Source organism: Osmerus mordax, chromosome 24 (assembly GCF_038355195.1).
Source record: "Osmerus mordax isolate fOsmMor3 chromosome 24, fOsmMor3.pri, whole genome shotgun sequence".
In the NCBI taxonomy this organism is placed as follows: Eukaryota; Metazoa; Chordata; class Actinopteri; order Osmeriformes; family Osmeridae; genus Osmerus; species Osmerus mordax.
The window spans coordinates 7,151,271-7,169,678 of NC_090073.1; the positions used below are offsets into that span (position 1 = coordinate 7,151,271).

An 18,408-nucleotide genomic window follows, 5' to 3' on the forward strand; every position below is an offset into this window, starting at 1 on the left:
TCAATGACGCCATTTCCTCATCGCTAAATAATTCAGTATTGTTGAATGCTGCCAATTTGATCATTCAAGTAGTCTTCACTGTTATGCAGCGAGGCTGTACTGTGGTGACTAAATGTGTTAGTCACCCAGCAACCATGCTTTTAGGAAATCAGAATGAGCACATGGTACACAACAGCAGTCACTGGTTGTCATGGAGAAGAGTGAATTTAAGAGGCTACCTTCCAAAAGATTTGTTAGTGGAATAGTCAAAAGTATCTTGATAATTCAAACAACAGTTGTCCTCCTTGTTTGATGTTCAAAAAACATCTCTAAGATTCTTGGGCTGTATGACAGATTAGGGTCCACTGAAACTGAACTAAAAATTAAAAATAAACACAAAATGCTACCTAGTTAGATTGCTTTGACAAAACATACATCACACACTTGCTTACGTGCTCAATACCATCCAGTTTCTAAATTATTCTTGTGCAAGAAATAAAATATAAAATACAAATACAAAGAAGAAAATAAAATAAAATAAATGACAACAATTCAACATTTAATTTCTCAGCCTACAGAAAGACCACAGCAGACTACATTCATAATTCCTTGGTTTCAGCAACACTGGTTCTTCCCAACACTGTGGTGAGTGGAGCTTCCAGGACTCGAGGGGGTGTCTGTCAGGCTGCCCCGTCCCAGGGATGGTGTCACTGTCTGGGGTTTCTCTCCAGCTTTCTCAGCCTTGGAAGTCTGTCCCTCTGTCTGTCCCTCCTCTAGTCCGAGTCCAGGACCTGCTCCGCCAGTACGTCCATCGCAGCCGAGTCCTTGATGGAAGAGCCTCCAGAGTCTACGAACATCTGGGGAATTTCGTTCCCAAAGTAGATCTTGCTGTTGGCCGCAATGGCCTTGAATTTCATCAGCTGCAGATACTCTGGAGTTAGCTTCAGCTGGAGGGGTAGGGATGGGGGATGGTTAGTGATCCGGGTGTTGTGTGGGTCAGCTGAAGGGTAGTGTGTCTAGTGTTTCCGCCACGGCAACATTTTAGCCGCCACGGTATTAGAAATAGGGCTGAACAAAAGGCAGTCTATCAGAAGTGATTGTTAGAGTGCATGTCGGAGAATAGCACAGACACGCGCTTCACACCGCGAGCGGGCACATGCGCCACTGTGCGTCCTTGAGAACTGCAAGTCGTATAACTTGTGTTGTCAGTTCATTTAAGCCTGTTGTTGTATTAGTCTATAGTTCTTGCAAATTTCAATTAAGTTAACTGGTGATTTTCGTTGTTTGTATTCTTCACCTGCTAGCTAAATTGCACGTAGCTATTGATTCGATAGCGCTTGCTGAACGCCCTTGCTCATGTTTGTATTTTAGGTGCATTATTATGCTGAAGTGGCCTACCTTAATCGATAGGCTAGGCTACTGACCATTTACAATAAGTTGCTACGTCAATTATTAATTGGCAGTATTTATGCCATTTAAACATACTTTATGAGTGGAAGGGGTGTCTTTTTGCTTTAAGGGAAATAGGACGAAAATATGTGGGATATTACATTAGTTATTAGACGCAGACTATTACATTAATCTGCTCCGAAATATAGTGAACTTTATTCTGTTGGGGGGGGGAGGGGGTTTGTTCGGACAGACCTGCCCCCACTACTGGGGGCAGGTCTGTCCTGCCCCCACTACTGGGGGCAGGTCTGCTGAAAATCCTGAAGGAAACACTGGTGTCTTCTCTGTGTGTACAGTATGTACGTATAGTATGTGCGTGAATGAACTTGTGTGACCTTGTGTGTGTAAACTCTACCTTGTTGGCTTCAGCCAGCCTCTGCGCAGTGTAGAACTCTGCGTCAGCCCTAGCTCTCATCCTAGCCAGGAAGGCGCTGTCTGTGAACCAGAGGTCAAAGGTCACAGACAGTTAAGAGCATCAGTACCCCAATACAACCAAGACAAAAACAGTAAATCTGACAAAAGTGACCGACATAGAGGTCCATAGAGATTTGGGACTTTTTTTTGCCAGGCTCATGAAATGGTAAACAACTGACGAGGGGAGGAGCCAAGGCCACCGGAGTCATCTAAGCTTATGTACTCCACGGCAGTAGTTCTCTCCCACACAGAGGAAGATGGTTCCCTGGAGAATATCGTCTTTACCAGGAAGTCGGAAAGCAGACATTTCAAATGGTTATTTAACACCGAGGCACACGTACCGTCAATTTCAGAGATCCTCTTCTCCGTTTCCTTCTCCATGACTTTCTGTGAGAACTTGATCTCCGCCACCTGGGCCACCTTCTCCGCCTCTGAAGGAAGCGGGAGGGAGACTCATTCAAAGCCAGTCTCTTACATAACTTCCCTTCCAACTGAAAAGAAACGTTGAGGGGGGGGGGGGGGGGGGGGCGGGGCGTGATGGAACGTCTGTTAAAGCCGTCGTTAAAACCAGCTCACCAATAACGGCCCTCTTCCGTTCGGTCTCGGCCTCTTTCTCCACAACCTTCTGAGTCTGTGCAGAAATCAACAGCTTGGTCTTCTCACTCTCCCTACGGAACACAAACACACACGCCTCCTCATAAAAACAGTATTCTTAGCAGGAAGTTTAAAACAAAGGTTAAACGCTTCTTTCGTAAGAGACCTTCAACGTGGCCCATACAAACAGTAAATCCAAAGGCTCTCACACTTCCAGATGGACTTGAATAAACATTGAACAGTAATCCTTCACTTTCCCAGCAAGAGCCTTTGCCTCAGAGGCCCCTTCTGACCAACATAACAGAACCCAGAACGCTGCAGGGAGCCAGGAGAATTACGTGACCTGCTGTACTCACATGAGCTCGTAGTTCCGGCGAATACTCTCAGGAATATTGGGCTTCGTAACGCGGACAGCCTAAAAATAAAAATCTGAGATGGATTTATCATCAAAAGCAGAGATTAGGAATAGGGAGGGGAGGGGGGGCATCATTAAATTGGTATTAAAGGGAGATTTGGAGATGTAAAAAGAGCATTGAGACTAGGGTTGCAAAATATACGGGAATACTGGAAACTTTCCGCCCCTTTGCAACCCTAATTTAGACAATGAGATTTCAACACAGTACAAAACTCTCAAAAAAAACTATCTACAGTGTGTCCTGAATGCAAGCTATTATTATTTCCTAGCAACACTGAAGGGAGCCTGCTGTTTTGTTTGTTTGTTCTCTGGGATTTAAGCCACTGACGTCTGTATGGCTCCACTGGACCAGTAAAACTGAAGTGAAGAGAAAATGCGAGGAGGGGGAATAAGTTCTCCCTTTCTTTTTACTGCAAGACAGAATGTTCCAGTGCCAGATATCATGAAGCGGACCTTGTTTAGCATCTGCTTTGTTCCTCTTAGCACGCTCGTATTCAACTATTACCACCACTTCCACTCTGTTAATTGAGTACAGCTACTACTGCTGTTACTAATACTTCAACTAATACTACCATACAGCTACTATTACTGCTATTGCTAGAACTGTTGCTGTACTGTAGCACAACTACTGTGCTACAGTACAGCAACTACTACTGCTATTACATTATATTAGTACAACTGCTACTTCTCCAGTACAGCTACTACCATGACGACCACCACCAAAGCTCATTCCCGAGTCCCACCTGGATGATGAGACCGGGAGCCATGTTGGTCAGGTCCTCCTGGAGGGTCAGCTTCAGGTTCTCATCAATCTGATCTGAGGCATCATGGGCAGGGAAGGAGAGAGGGAGGAGGGCGAGAACATGAGAGAGGGGAGGGGAGGAGGGAACATGAGAGAGGGGAGGGGAGGAGGGAACATGAGAGAGGGGAGGGGAGGAGGGAACATGAGAGAGGGGAGGGGAGGAGGGAACATGAGAGAGGGGAGGGGAGGGGGGAACATGAGAGAGGGGAGGGGAGGAGGGAACATGAGAGAGAGGAGGGGAGGGGGGAACATGAGAGAGGGGAGGGGAGGGGAGGAGGGAACATGAGAGAGGGGAGGGGAGGGGGGAACATGAGAGAGGGGAGGGGAGGAGGGAACATGAGAGAGGGGAGGGGAGGAGGGAACATGAGAGAGGGGAGGGGGGAACATGAGAGAGGGGAGGGGAGGAGGGAACATGAGAGAGGGGAGGGGGGAACATGAGAGAGGGGAGGGGGGAGCATGAGAGAGGGGAGGGGAGGGGGGAACATGAGAGAGGGGAGGGGAGGAGGGAACATGAGAGAGGGGAGGGGAGGGGGGAACATGAGAGAGGGGAGGGGAGGGGGGAACATGAGGGGAGGGGCGGGGAGGATGGAAAGGGACATAAGGGGGAAGAGAAAGACCAGGGGCGAAAGGATTAAAAGTATGTGTGGGGGAGTGAGTGACTGAAAACATACTGAGTGTGAGTCCGTTCACAGAGAGGGGTACCAAGCGGAGCCGTTTCTTACCAAACAAGCCGATGTAGACCTCCTGCAGAGAGTGCACGCTGCAGAACTGGTTGAGCTCATGGTGGACCTTGTTGAAGATCAGGGCCTTGTCATAGTCTGCAGTGAAGTTCTTCACGATATCAAACACTGCGAGGGAGGAAGCAGACACCCAGTTAAGCCACACGGGAAAGCGCAACACAGCAGGTCATCATCCCCCACGCTCCACGTGCACACATCCGTCACAACAGAACTCGCTCTTTCGACCGGCGCAAAATCCAATGTCTAGAAATCGAGGGAGCGATCTATCATTGTAAATCAGAGTTATTACGTTTCGTTCGTTTCCTTCATGTGATTGACTCAACGTGTCATGTTGCAAGGGTTTCTGGAGGGATCCAGCTTCAACAAGAGGTGGTAAATTCAGTGAGACCCATCAACTCGTGTATATGAGAAGATCCTGTTTGTTTGGTTTGTTTGCATCAGGTTTGTTTACCTGCCGCAGGTACCAAGAAGTTTACGACCTCGATCCGGTCGAAGTAGATCATTACTCCTCCGCTGGGTGAAGAAAAACAACATCAGGGCATGTGTACATCATAGGTGGGCCATCGTCAGAGGACGACCAACACCTATTGTAAATTAGTTGAAGATAAGGTGAGAGAATCCGTAAAAAGTGGGAAACTCTTACCTCGTACCACATGGTACGTTCTTCACTTCGTCTGTCTGCAAGGTGGTCTACAAGGCAAAGGGTTGAAAATGTAAACACTTCGAAAATCAAGGGTTGTTATGTGTTTAACATCTTAACCTGTACAGAGGTACTGCAGCTGGGGTGTTCAGTGTCACCTGTACAGAGGCACAGTATGGGTGTTCAGTGTTACCAGGACGCAGGTATAGTAGCTTGGGTTGTACAGTGTTACCTGGACAGACTTAAAGCTGGTTATGAAGGGAAGCATTAGGTGGAAGCCAGGGCTGCTGGTGGTGGTCAGGAGAGCTCCTCCTCTGTGACACACAAAGACACACACCACACACACACACACGCACGGATACACACACACAGATTAAAGTAGACATCAATCCAGTATCAATGTCAACCGTAGAAATTAAGGATAAGCTAAGTTACCTGTAATAAACTCCAGTGTGCCCCTCTTCTATTTTGTGCACAGAGGAGAAGAGAGCTGCACCTCCAATAGCTAAGATAATTGAGGCAATGGCACCCCATTGTGCCATCCTAGGAAGTGGAGAACACAATTAATTACAACGGTGATCGCCACTAACGCATGCTATTTGTAATTGCATACCCTGCCTAGAAATTTGATTACAAATGAGTACCTATACTAACGTAAACGTTGGTCGCGACAGATGTGTGAGACACGAGTTTGCATCTTAAAAGCAAGTTAAACTCCTCAGATGAGCTTAGCTAAGACATCAGCAGGAGCTGACCTTGTCGCATTCTAAGAGGATTGGGGCAGGTGTCAAAGGTAATTTCTCCAAAGGGAAGACTCAACCCTTTGCGATGATACGATCTTCGCTTGAGTATAAACGCATCGTCATAGGCAATGGCACAAACTAGTAGCTTAGTACACAGAAGAAACAAAGCCTATATATGGCTAATAATAGCCAGAGGTCGTGGACCTTGTACAACGCGCAAAATGTGAATTGTCCAATTCATTCACTGTCAGCTTTTTGTAACTGGCTATAGCAACCGTATTATTTGAACGAGTCATATTTATGAAAACTAAGTATGTTGATAGTCTCATCTTCACTGTGTTTGTAACAACCCTGTAGACACAACGTTTAATAACAAGACAAGAGGCTCATTTAAGGGACGCTAGCATGTAAGCTAACTAGCTTCCTTTTTGAAAATCAGTCCTACGGTACCTAAGTGGAGGGTAACAAACGTAGCTCGTGCTGCTAAAGTGCTGGCTAAAACTAACACTAACATGTATCATTCGCATTTGCTACTTGTGAACGAACAATACGTGTTCTAACAGACCCTGTATTACCTGTATGATCAATCCAAGTGTTCATACACGGAGAAATTATACACCAACACCTGCTTTAAGACTTTCTTCCGCGTTTTACATAAAACGTCATCATGACGTTTACGCTCAATGGTTTTACAGTCGATTGCTAACCAGCAGATGGCGACAAAAGACTTGTATTGGTCTGGACATTCTCAGTCAAGTACATTGCTGTTACTGTCCCTTTTCTGTCTCAAGAATGACTTTTAAACACCGCTGTAAAACTCAAATTCTTCGGTTCATTAATCTGATATCGAACTTAACTGTCTGAACCTAATTTGAAAAGAAACTGACAGTACGTTGATGGATTCTGATGCACCGCAGAAAATGCTGCAAATGTAGCCAGGCGACTAATTAAATTCATAAGACAGAGAGTTGACCGGAGGCTGTTTTGACACACCAGTAACGATCCTTTAACAAACTGCCTGGTGCCCTGTCGGGGGTCATGACACGTACAAGGAATGGCAAAAAAATTATTTTTATTTTTAAACCTCGGTGGCTTGAGAAGTATGAAAGGCCAGACCTTACCCCTAGGTGCTTCAGTGGCATATCTGTGTTGTGCATTTTAAAGAGGAGGAGGAAAAAAAAAGGAACAACAGAGCCAGGGAAAAGAAGTTTGTCAGAGTTCATTAAGTATCAAGGGAACATCGCTGGAAGTGGCAACGTAAGCCGCGGCAGGGCCCTGGTGCCATTAATCACGACTGACAAGGAACCAGGGGAGGGAGGGGGGAAGGGAGGGGGTTGAGAGTGCGAGGGAGTGGAGGGATAAAGGGGAGAGGGAGTTGGGAGGGGGGAGAGAGAGAGAGAGAAAGGGAGAGAAGAGGAGGGGGATTGCGGGAGAAAAAGGGAAGGGGGAGGGAGGGAGGATGCGAGAGATGGAGGGGGAGGATAAACAAGAGAGGGGAGGGAGAGATGGGAGGGAAGGTGGAGGGAGGGGAGAGAGAGAAGGAGGAAGAGAAGTAGTTGAAAGAGTAGACAATAGAAAGAGGGGTAGGAACAGGGAGAGAGAGAGAGAGAGAGAGAGAGGAGAGACAGAAGGAGGATAAAGGGACAGGGTGGGTTGAGGGAGAGGGAGGGAGGGAGAGCCTGGATTCTGCTGCCAGAGACTCTGGTAGTGATTATAAAAGGAGGTTCACACAGCGCGGGTGGTGAAGATAGAGAGGACTGCAGCTCTGGCTCCAGAGTTCAGGTATATGTTGTCAGAACCACACCAGAACCATTAAACTGTCATGCTATTCAAGGCTTAACTGAGATTGTGTAGCAGAGGATACAGTACAAAACTGGTTGAAGACAACAGAGTTTTAATTGGTGTTTCTATTTTGTCATTGACATGAATCAGATTTGTTCGTGAAACACACGCATATAAACCAGCCGACTCAGTGTCGACTGATTCACTGGATCACTTCTACTATAACAGCCCGCTTGAGAGAGAGAGAGAGACAGAAAGAGAGAGAGAGAGATGAGTGGGACTGTTGGAGACCATCTCTCCCATGTAGCTCTCTCTGCTTGCCTTCTTCTCTCTCCGACCCTGGGCTCGCGTGGCTGGAAGCCTTCTCTGCCCTGCCACCACAGAAGAAGAAACAAACGGGGGCGGGGAGGGAGAGTGATAGGAGGAAAAGGAGCCTGTTACTCCTGAAGATGGAGGCCTCTGTTAAGTGCTGTGCTTGAAAGCACGTCGGGCCTCATTAGCTGTCAGTTGTAACAATACTGAGCTGGCAGACAAGACTGCTCCGAGTCTCGCAGCCATAAATCACAGACTGACAGCCCACCGACAGGCTGGGAACCAGCGCACATGCAAACCCTGCTCTCTGCTCTTTCTCTCTCTCACATAGTTATACCGCATAGCAGTGACAGATAGACTGACACACACAAACCCTAACAGTGTGCAAGTACCCACGCGAACAGGGTTGTCATATAGGCAGGGGTTGGTCGGTAGGGCCCTCCGTAGATACACGTGTGTGTCCATGTGTGTGTATATGTGTGTGTGTGTGTGTATGTGTGTGTGTGTTTGCAGTGGCTGCTTGTACTCAGGCTGTTGGTCCAGTGGGGGTGGGTCCAGTGTCAGTCTGCCTCCCTGTATTAGTGTGACTCCTGATGGTGTGTGTGACGCGTGATGGTGTGGGTGACACAGTGTGAGACGAAGGAAGCGGGAAAAGCAAGGCCTGTGGGTCATTAATCACAGAGCTGTGGCACACACACACACACACACACACACACACACACACACACACACCACAAGGCCAGGGGCAATGTCGGTGAGCTCACAGCTGGGCCAAACACACATACACCCCCACACACACTCACTTACACACACTCTCTCTCTCTCCGATACGCACACGTCTACAGACACACAAGGTGAGGACACCATGCCTCAAAACGAGGCTACACTCAACTCACAACACACAGTCCACTCCTGATCTACCCCGCACCCCCCTTATCTTCCCCTCTGTCCCTCACTTCCTGTCTGTCCTTCTCTGCCATTCCTCTCCCTCTCATCTCCCTTCCCAAGATGTCCACCAGCTGTAGGGAACATGTCAATGCCTCGGACACCTGACACAAACGCAGGGGCAGAAGCACATTAGCTGTGGGATATTTATTTCCGACTTCAATGGATTGTTCATGTTCCCCTCTCTCTCCTCCTTTCCGCTGTCATTTGTTATCGTTACTGTTTGTGTTTGAGGAGTCAGGCTGTCCTCCTCTCCTTTCTGTGGCAGCTCCGAGGCGCGGGAGTGTTCCCAGTCTCGGTCCAGAGTTACACAAGCGCTCGCCTTCCCTCCTGCAGCACATTAATCTTCCGCTTGTTGCAGAAATCTCCATTTAACGTCTTCCTCATGGATGTCCGCCTGCTTTTGGTTCATGTTAGGATTTATGAGAAGAACCAGTGTATGTGTGTGTGTGTTAGGGGGTGGGGGGGAAAGGGTAATTGGCTAAATGGCTCTGTGAATGTCCTGGAATAGGCCTGGTGTGTGCTTGTGTGTCCTCTCGGTTCTGTGGGGGTGTGGGAAAAGAACACTGGATTGTGCGGGGCCTGTGGAAGAATGAGAAAACTGCAGATAGATAGGCCTAATGCATCCGCTGAAGGAAGAGGCTTTAAGGCTAACAGCTGCTAACCATCTATCTGGCCCTACTTGGAGAGGCCTTGACATGGGACAGTAAACTGGAGCCTCCCCTCTGATGAATCGTGATGAGATAATAGCTGTCTTGGACGTATTTCATTATAATGGTCTTAGTCATTTCCATACAGGGCTGTAGTAAGTATACTTCAAATACACTCAGCTGAATTGGCAAAGGATCGTCTTAATATACACTGACATCCTAAATGAGATCTTACATTGAATATGGTTTATTTCTCTTTTGAAGGGGTCGTAGTTATTGAGTGATGTTGGCAAGTGCATGTGCCGAATGCCAAATGACTTCTTGTCAGCTTGGGTGATTTATCGGTTGTGTGATTTATGAGACAGTGACATAAATCACAACATTGCACTTACGTAACAGTCCACAAAATATCAACTCCACAGTGGAAAACTCCCCCCTCGCTTTCGGAGACCAGAGGGGCAAAAGTTTGTCAGTGTTATTTGTTCACCCACACACACCTACACTAACACTTACACTTACACTTACACCCACACACACACCCACACACACACACACACACACCCACACCCACACACACACACACACTTACACCCACACACTTACACCCACACACACACCCACCCACACACACACACAGACACACTTACACACACACACACACACACACACACACACACACACACACACACACACACACACACACACACACACACATGACATCTCTTTAACTCACTACCGCCTGTGCCCTACACAGCTTTTCAAATCCCTCCTTCCTTCCTCATAGCTTCCCTCTCTCCTGCCCCCCCCCACCCACCCACCTACACACTCCCTCTACCCCCCCCCCCCCCCCCCACCTCACTCCCCCAACCTCACTGTGGCCTCACACACCAGGCCTGCCATAAATCAATGGGCAGGATCGTGTCTGCCAGTTAGACTAAACAAGAGCATTTGCGAGGATTTGCTCTCCCCCATTAATCATCTTGACAGTTTGAAAAACACATTTCCCCTTTAATGACTGTATTTGGATAATCAGCCCTGTTTCCCCTTCCATGCCTCCCTGGGCCCACCGCTCCTGTCCCCTCCCCTATTTTCCGCCCGGAGCAACATGGCAGACAGCTGGGTTAACTTACCACTGAGCAGGAGGGAGGGGGCAGCAAGGGAGGGGTCTCTTAGCTTCTAAAAGGAGCACTGAAAAAAAAAGTTAAAATAATCATGGCTCCTCTGGAAAAAAAGAGAGTTTTTTTACTCCCTCACTCAGCTAACCGCAACGACTCTCCCAATGTAAACTCGTGTATGTGTGCACATGCCCTCGCAGTCTTGCGACATTAAACGAGCGCAAGTCGTGCATGGGCATAAAACACTAAGACGAAGCACGCATCGAACGTTTGAACGCAACAGGAATCACGGAGGCTTGCGAGACAGTGTCTCTACCCACAAGTTAAACTCAGAGGCCTCAAAGCAGGTCATTAAAGCAACTGTGATGGAATCAGGCCACAGTGTCAGCTTGGAGCAGCTGTGTCGAGGGAGTCTGGCGCAGAGAGCTGTCATTGCATATGGGAGACATGTGAGCTATGAGCGTGTGGGTAAGAATGTATGTGTGTGTGTGTGTGTAAAAGGAGACTGTGTGTGTGTGTGTGTGGGGGGGGGGGGGTGGAGGGGGGGTGGTAGTCACAGAGTGTTGACACCTGGAATTATGTCTTTGTTTGAGTAGTTGAAAGCCGACAATGCAATCCCCTGAATACATTTACTCCACAGATGAGTGAACATGACACAGAGGTACACAGAGAACAAGTCTGGCGGAACTGTTCAGTCAATCAATCAATCATCCATTCAGTCAGTCTCATTAAGTCAACCTCTTAGTTAGGGGAATCTCATTAATATTTCCCTAATTCTACTGGGACTATGTTCTGGATGGATAACAGACTTAATGCTAAATCAGTTCATACACTGTATTAATCTAGTACATCATGATACAATTACATGCCAATTATAATTCCAGAGCCATAGCACTCTGCTCCATAGTCACCATTTCACATAACCAGTTTGGTTTCACTGCCCATTCTGGAGAGACAGCAGAGAGAGAGAGAGAGTACTGTAGCTGACTCTGACAGAGTCCATTAAGACCACAGGCCCTCCCAATGCGGAGGACAAGAAACCTTGTTGTCAACCAGAGCACTGATGGCAAACAGCAGACCCAGGGCACTGATGGCAAACAGCAGACCCGCCACTCATTCTGTGCCAAGACACGTTCGTCTGCGAGCACCGTGCTCTTGACATCCCTGCCGCGCTCTCCCAGCGTGCAAACAAATGTATTCCAGCTGGAGTAGCAGAATCATGGGCGTTATTAGCGGTGCGCCATAATTGCGGCGTTCATTGCGCGGTCGCTGGTGTGCGTTTATTAACGGCACATACTGTACAGCTTTTTCAATGCACGGCACTGAAACCTAAACACACACACACAACAAGGTCAGCGGATAAATGGTGGTTCAGTATCAAAAGTTAGGGGTAGGCTAAAGGTTTCATTCACTGGATTCGCGGGTAGGAGAGAGGAGTTGAAATCCTTCAGGCATTGGGAAATGAAAGCCTTGGTATTTGATGTTGAAATGAACAGGGTTAGCTGTGATTTCTAAAAGCCATGACGAATGACGCTTCCCCATCTAGGTTTCTTTGCTGTGGCTGGTCAGAAAGGCCCCTGTATTGTGCCATGCAGCTGTTTAACAAATATGTGGTAGTCATACTGAGACGCCGGTTCTGTGAGTAGAGAGAGAGAGAGAGAGAGAGAGAGAGAGAGAGAGAGAGAGAGAGAGAGAGAGAGAGAGAGAGAGAGAGAGAGAGAGAGAGAGAGAGAGAGAGAGAGAGAGAGAGAGAGAGAGAGAGAGAGAGAGAGAGAGAGAGAGAGAGAGATAAAGAAGTGAGAAAGAAGGAGAAGAGAAAAAGAAAAAAGAAAGGGGAGAGACAGAAAGAAAGAAGGAAAGCAATAGAAAGAAAAGGGAGAGAGAGAGAGAGAGAGAGAGAGAGAGAGAGAGAGAGTGAGAGAGAGAGAGAGAGAGAGAGAGAGAGAGAGAGAGAGAGAGAGAGAGAGAGAGAGAGAGAGAGAGAGAGAGAGAGAGAGAGAGAGAGAGAGAAAGAAAGAAAATGCCCCGCTATCCCCTGCCCACTCCCTCTCCCTGTCCTAGCTGTCAGTGTGGCAAGCCAATGTGTGGACCTGGCGTCTAATTGAGGAGCAGCTCTGCACCCTGTCGTCATTAATCACAGGGGCTGTCGCCTGTCTGCCCAGGACATGCAGCGGCACTCCCAGCCCCACACAGAGAGGGACGGGGGGACGGGGGGGGACGGGGGCACTCCTGTCCCCAGAACCAGGACAAGGGACAGGAGGGGACAGACACAGAGATCAATCTCCCAGGTGCTACCCTCCTGCGTGGACGGCAGTGAGGGGGTTTAAAAAAAATAATAATATTGTGCCCAGCCCTACTCCCGATCCCAATCTCATCTCTCCGCCACACCCTCCCCTTCCAACCCCTCCACCTCAGCTGACACTATATCCCCCCCCTAGCCCCCGCCCCCCTGCCGCCCCTCCTCACTCAGTGAGACGGAGGCGACAGAAATGGAGTGTCTGGGTGTTGACTCAGCTGGAAGAGTGAGAGGGGAGAAAGATAGATGGGTGGTGAGATTGATGAGCGAAGGGGAGGGGGGGGGGGAATAGTGAGGCGTTTGATGAACGAGTGTAAATGGGCGACAGCGGAATTAATTCCTCCCTCTGGACAAGATTGAAAGTGTTCCCCTCTGGTTGACCTCTAGTACTGGCTGTCCTGTTTTACTCTGCTCACAGCCTGCTCTTCGATAACATTCGCTTGAAGACTGGGGCCAGCTGATATCGCAAGGGCTACCTGAATGAACACAGGGTATTTGTACATGTACCCAGAGGTATGGGTAAACAGTTACCATATGGTACATGCCAAAGAGAAGACATTTCACTGGCAATTCATCTACTCATCCATAGGGGGCAACGTCAACTAGGAGATAACCCAGTCAGTGGCTCTTCTTTTATGAATTCAACAACATATTATAACCTGGATCATACACATCACCTCTTACCTTGAAACGAAACTATTCCTGCCTTAGTTTATTTAGTCTATTTGACCGCTGCAAACTCCATAAAAACAGACAAAGAAAACAACTGGCAAAAACCAGATCCACCCACAGGCCTATGTCCCAGAGTTGTGGTTCCAGTCTGTGGGGGGAAACAGATCAAGGCCAGGCCTCCTGAGGAGAAGCCCTGGGAGGCGTTCAGAGCTCCATGACCTTGCTGGTCTGGTATGGCCGGCCTTGGTGTGGCAGGGTCATCCATCCTGTTAATGGTCCTGTCAGGTGACACCTGTGCCTGAATCTCTCCAGTCTGGAGCGCTAATGAAGCGAGAGAGCAGGGGATTCTGGGAGTTGGGTTCAAAGGTCACCGTAAAGAGCGGCCCCCTCTTTGCTCTGTGCCTCTTACACACCTCCTCTCAGACAGATTTACTGGGGGAATAAATCATTATCGAGCACTGAAAAGACCGTATCTGGCTAGCTTTACCCATCGCATGCCTGTATATTAGCATCCAAAAGCTTTAACACAGAGAAAGCTGACCTAAGACAAACTGCAAAACAGCATTACCCAGCGACCTCCCTTCGTGTGAGTGGTGCTAGAGAGGCGAGGCTCCTTGGGGAGGTGTCAGGGCATTGAAGAATATTTCTCTGTTAACAGCCTCCCATTGTCAGACCTGGCCTTTGTGTTCCAGGGCAATCCATCAGACAGGGAGGGGAGTTAGGCCAGGCCAGGGTCGGCCTCCCCCAGGTCATTAAAAGTAGTACCAGCGACCCAGGGGCCTGGTAGACACAAGCCTCCACACTGCTGAGGCAGCCGATTCAAACCCACGATGCATCAGCAATTAAAAGCAACAACAACCATGAGGAGCCATGGGGGTGGGGGTAGGAATAGCCAGGAAGGATGCTAGTCCTTAGCAACAAGAGAACTTCCAAACCATGGCCTATCCTGGTGTCTCCAGGCCCCTGGAGACCTGAAAACCCTCTCAACTGCATGTAAGGCTCTCAACTACTGTAATCCATCTGAAGGATATAGGAGCTCAGAGTGAGTCATGGGATGTTACCGCATGATGAAACGGTGCTAAATAAACATATAATAAAACGAAACAACTTCAAATGCAATCAAGTATCATTTATTAGACAAAATAAGACTTTTCCCAGTGGGTCGGATAGCACTGCCACCACTAAGCGTTCATTTTGTCAGTTATTCCTTTGAAATTTCAGTCAGCAAGCCCCAACTTGCTAACCTGGTAATGCTTGAAAAAATATTACATCTTTGAATATGTACAAATAGAAAATAAACGTCACTGTTCATGAAAACGCTTGTGGTCCGAATATGGGGTGTTCCATTTGAGTTTGAACAGCAGCGGGGCGACAGCAGATGGAAAAGAGATGACGTAAAAGAAAATGGTCCTTAGAAAAACTTCTCAGTTCATCTTTGCCGTGGTGCAAAACTTTATTTAAAGAGTGTAAGATAGGCATTATTATACTATAATTAAAATAATTCTTTTCAATTAGAATACTTATGAACAATTTATTTGAAAACATCCCCCCCCTAAATTAAAAGCCAAGCGCTCGAGTGAAAAATAAATACACACTTTCAGTCCAGGGGGTGGAGAGGAAAGAAGAAAAAAAAAAAAAAATACGCAAATCAAAACCATTCTCATTCCACAATTCAAATCAAATTCAAGCTTCTGTTCCCCAGGCTCCTTCATACGAGCGTCTCTGGTCCCTCACCCCTGGGTCTCTGTCATGGCTTCCTGAGGCCCGTGGTGCTGGGGTGACCTGTGCTGGCAAAGACCCCCTCCAGAGGTCACCTGGTTCATCCACTGTGCATATCTGAGGTCCAGTTCGTTGCCTGGTAACGCGTCTCTGTGCTTGGACATCATTGGTAGGCCAGGGGCAGGGGGGCGGAGCCTAGTCTGGGTGCTAGGACTTCATTGGTAACCCAGCGTGGAGGCGGAGCCTAGTCTCTGGCTGTAGAGGGCGTAGGGGGAGTAGTAGGCGGAGGAGGCTGGCATGGAGTGCATGGGCATCCCTGGGGCTCCAGGCATGTGGGCCTTGCTGTAGGGGTGGTAGCGGGCCAGGCCCAGCCCGGGGGACCCTCTCAAGGAGAAGGAGCTGGGCAGAGCCCCGGGGCTGCTGGGAGGGGGCAGGTGGAGGTGGCAGGAAGCGGCGGAGGAGGGGTAAGCTGAGAGGAGCTTGCTGTCCACCATCCCGGACAGGGCCGTGTGGGTACGCAGGTGGGCCAGCAGCTCCTCGGACGAGGAGAAGCGCTTGTCACACGGCCCTCCCACCGACACCCAGTTGCAGGCATGCTGCATGGGCTCGTTGTGTAACATGAAGCCGTAGGTGTAGAGAGGGTGGGACAGGGTGGGCGTCACGCCGGAGGACATGGTGCTGGGGTGCAGGGCGTGGAGGGGGTGCGAGGGGTAGACCAGCGGGAAGCCTGACTTGAGAGAGGAGGGGTCGTGGACACAGGTGGAGCAGTTGCTGCCCCCTAGGTGGTGGCCATTGGGGTACGTCAGACAGTACGGGTCCCTGCATAGCCCTTGCATGAGGGATGGGGGGGAGGCCCCGGTGAGAGGGCTGGAGCTGGGGTGCTTTCCTGGCATCCCCAATCCCCCCAGGCCAGACTTGGTATGATCCAGCCCTGAAACAAACTGAGAAGGGTAGCCTGCATAGGCCCCCACTATGGACCCATGGTAGCCCATAGCGGCAGGGGGAAGTGGGAAGACGGAGTGTCCTGGTTTGAAGGGGGAGACGGGGGCGATGTGTCCGGAGCCCAGGCCAGGCTGGGGGTCAGGCTTGCTGTCCGGTCGTGGGCTGCTAGCAGAGCTAGCGTTGCTAGAGTTAGCGCTAGCCCGAACGTGACTGGAGTTAGCGAGCTGGGCCCCGTCCAGGGCGGCCTTGCCGTGCTCCGACTCCTTCTTCCCTGCGCTGCAGCTGTCGGAGCCGGCCTGGTCCGAGGTCACAGCCTTGCTGTCCGTGTGCAGGGCCTGGGAGTGCGGGGGAGGAGGCTGCGTGGAGGGGCTCTGTCTGTGGGCCTGGCTCTGGCTGTGCAGGGGAGAGGAGCTGGGGGAGCTGGCAGGGTGCGGGGGGTAGGACGGACACGAGCCCGCCCCTCCAGACCCTCCGTTGGCTACTCGGAAGCCGGCCTTATCTGAGGAGGCCTTGGTCGCAAGCCCATCCTTACGGCACTCCCCTCCGATCTTGGAGTAAGGCTTGAAGCTGGACTTGTCCTCCTGGTGGTGGTCTCCCGTCTTGAGGCCTGACGAGGAGGAGCGACCGGAGGGCTCCTTGTCCGACTGGCTGCCTGAGGAAATTGAGCCCAGCTTGGAGGAAGAGGGGGGGTCTGGCTTGCCTATCTGGGAGCAGGTCTGAGCCAGCAGAGCCAGAGGACTCTTCTTAGCATCCAACTGAGAGGGGAGACAGAGACACTAAATGAATATCCACACAGTACAGACATAATGAACATACAGACAAGAGTACAGGAGATAAAACGGTCTGCTTGTCTTCCAAAGGTTGGAAATCAGAGGTTAAATGTAAACTTTAAATACGTAGCAGGAATCATTTACAAATAAAACCGAGTCCATGTAAAGTGTAATACACGGGAATTAATTCATGAATGTCTGTCATCGGACTGGCTTGAGTGGTGCCACCGTCCAACTGCGCACCAGTTTTTTGACGGAATTCTTCCGGTTAATGAACATACCCTTGTAGAACGCTCTCCTAACTACAGAGACGGGTAGAAAGGTACAATTCAGCGGACTATCACGTCACGAAAAATGACCGATGTCTGATTGTAGCCTAAACTACGCACCACTGTTAGAAAACTTAAGAGAAAATAGCTTGGCGCAGTTTTACGAAATATTGTTGACGCATACACATAGACACAAACTTGGCTGCATATTGCGGTGTCCAATTGTTCGTGCACTTAAAGTAATCTCAGCACATTAACGGTAAATGTTACGGTGAAGACACCCTACAGACCAGTTACAACTCTATATCAGTCGGTATTAAAGATGTGCTTCGCTTACCTCGATACTAACTGGTGCGGACGTCAAGGGCTGAAGATACTCCGGCAGTAGCAAGTGGCTGCTGTGTGCGGTCAACATTTTTAGAATCCGTATTGGCAACCTCTTAGCCTGGCGAAATGGATCCGAGGGAGAGGGAGTAGGAACTAACAGGCTTTTTGTTTCTCTCGGTAGTGAACTACCTCTGCCGTTGACGGTGCGCTCGGGAGACTGACTGTGTAATTGCACTTCAGATCCACCGGGAGAACCGTTCATCTGGATCGGGGCGGCGCAGAGTTCGGGGGAGGGCAGGGAACCAGCGGATGCGACTCGAAATTCATTTATCAGCAAACTCTTGAAAAAACAATTCAGCAAGCAGGTTGCATAAAGAACCCGATTTGTATTAATCCAAAAGTAACAGCGGCAGTGCGCTTGCTCCGGATATAGAAGCTTGCTGTCTCAAAAGAGGAGAAATTCTCTAAAATGTCATGGTTCCTTGACTCAATCCTCCGTTTTTCCAATCACCTCTGTCTCCTTAGATATTCTTTAAGCCAGAGCTCCAAAAGAAATATACGAGGAAGATCATTGCGGTCAGTTACTAAGACATAAAAATAAACCCAAGTAAAGAATATCTCCACAGATGATACGACCGGGTTGCTCCGTACGCTTAACCGTCCAACTGTCTTTCTCTCAGTCTTCACACAACAGTCGGTACTATGATCATTTCACATTCTGAAGATCTGAGTAGGAGGAATTTCAAAGCAAGTATCCGCTGTCCAATAGGGAGTGTGCGCATCCGTAATGAGGGGGGCGGTGTCGTTTTTAGGGGCGCGGTTTGTCAAATGTT

General features: G+C 49.1%; 2 protein-coding genes across 3 annotated transcripts; both read right to left on the minus strand.

The window, feature by feature from the left end:
• Positions 1-310: 310 nt before the first annotated feature.
• erlin2 (ER lipid raft associated 2) lies at positions 311-6,427 on the minus strand. Of its 2 annotated transcripts, none has more exons than XM_067228300.1 (12): positions 6,352-6,427; positions 5,469-5,576; positions 5,266-5,347; positions 5,037-5,083; positions 4,845-4,906; positions 4,376-4,501; positions 3,595-3,668; positions 2,793-2,851; positions 2,419-2,510; positions 2,184-2,273; positions 1,784-1,863; positions 311-926 (listed from the first exon to the last, which is right to left on the minus strand). In XM_067228300.1, the coding sequence occupies exons 2-12, from the start codon at positions 5,573-5,575 to the stop codon at positions 753-755; spliced, it is 993 nt and encodes a 330-aa protein (XP_067084401.1). In that variant the 5' UTR covers position 5,576; positions 6,352-6,427; the 3' UTR covers positions 311-752. The 2 variants fall into 2 exon arrangements, 1 of the variants encoding a protein (XP_067084401.1); XR_010874788.1 differs by having other exon boundaries at positions 875-926; positions 1,784-1,859; positions 6,352-6,417.
• Positions 6,428-14,662: 8,235 nt separating this feature from the next.
• On the minus strand, positions 14,663-18,232 carry znf703 (zinc finger protein 703). Its single transcript, XM_067227845.1, has 2 exons — positions 17,586-18,232; positions 14,663-16,964 (listed from the first exon to the last, which is right to left on the minus strand). Exons 1-2 carry the CDS (start codon positions 17,835-17,837, stop codon positions 15,483-15,485), a joined length of 1,734 nt encoding a protein of 577 aa, XP_067083946.1. The 5' UTR covers positions 17,838-18,232; the 3' UTR covers positions 14,663-15,482.
• Positions 18,233-18,408: the final 176 nt, after the last annotated feature.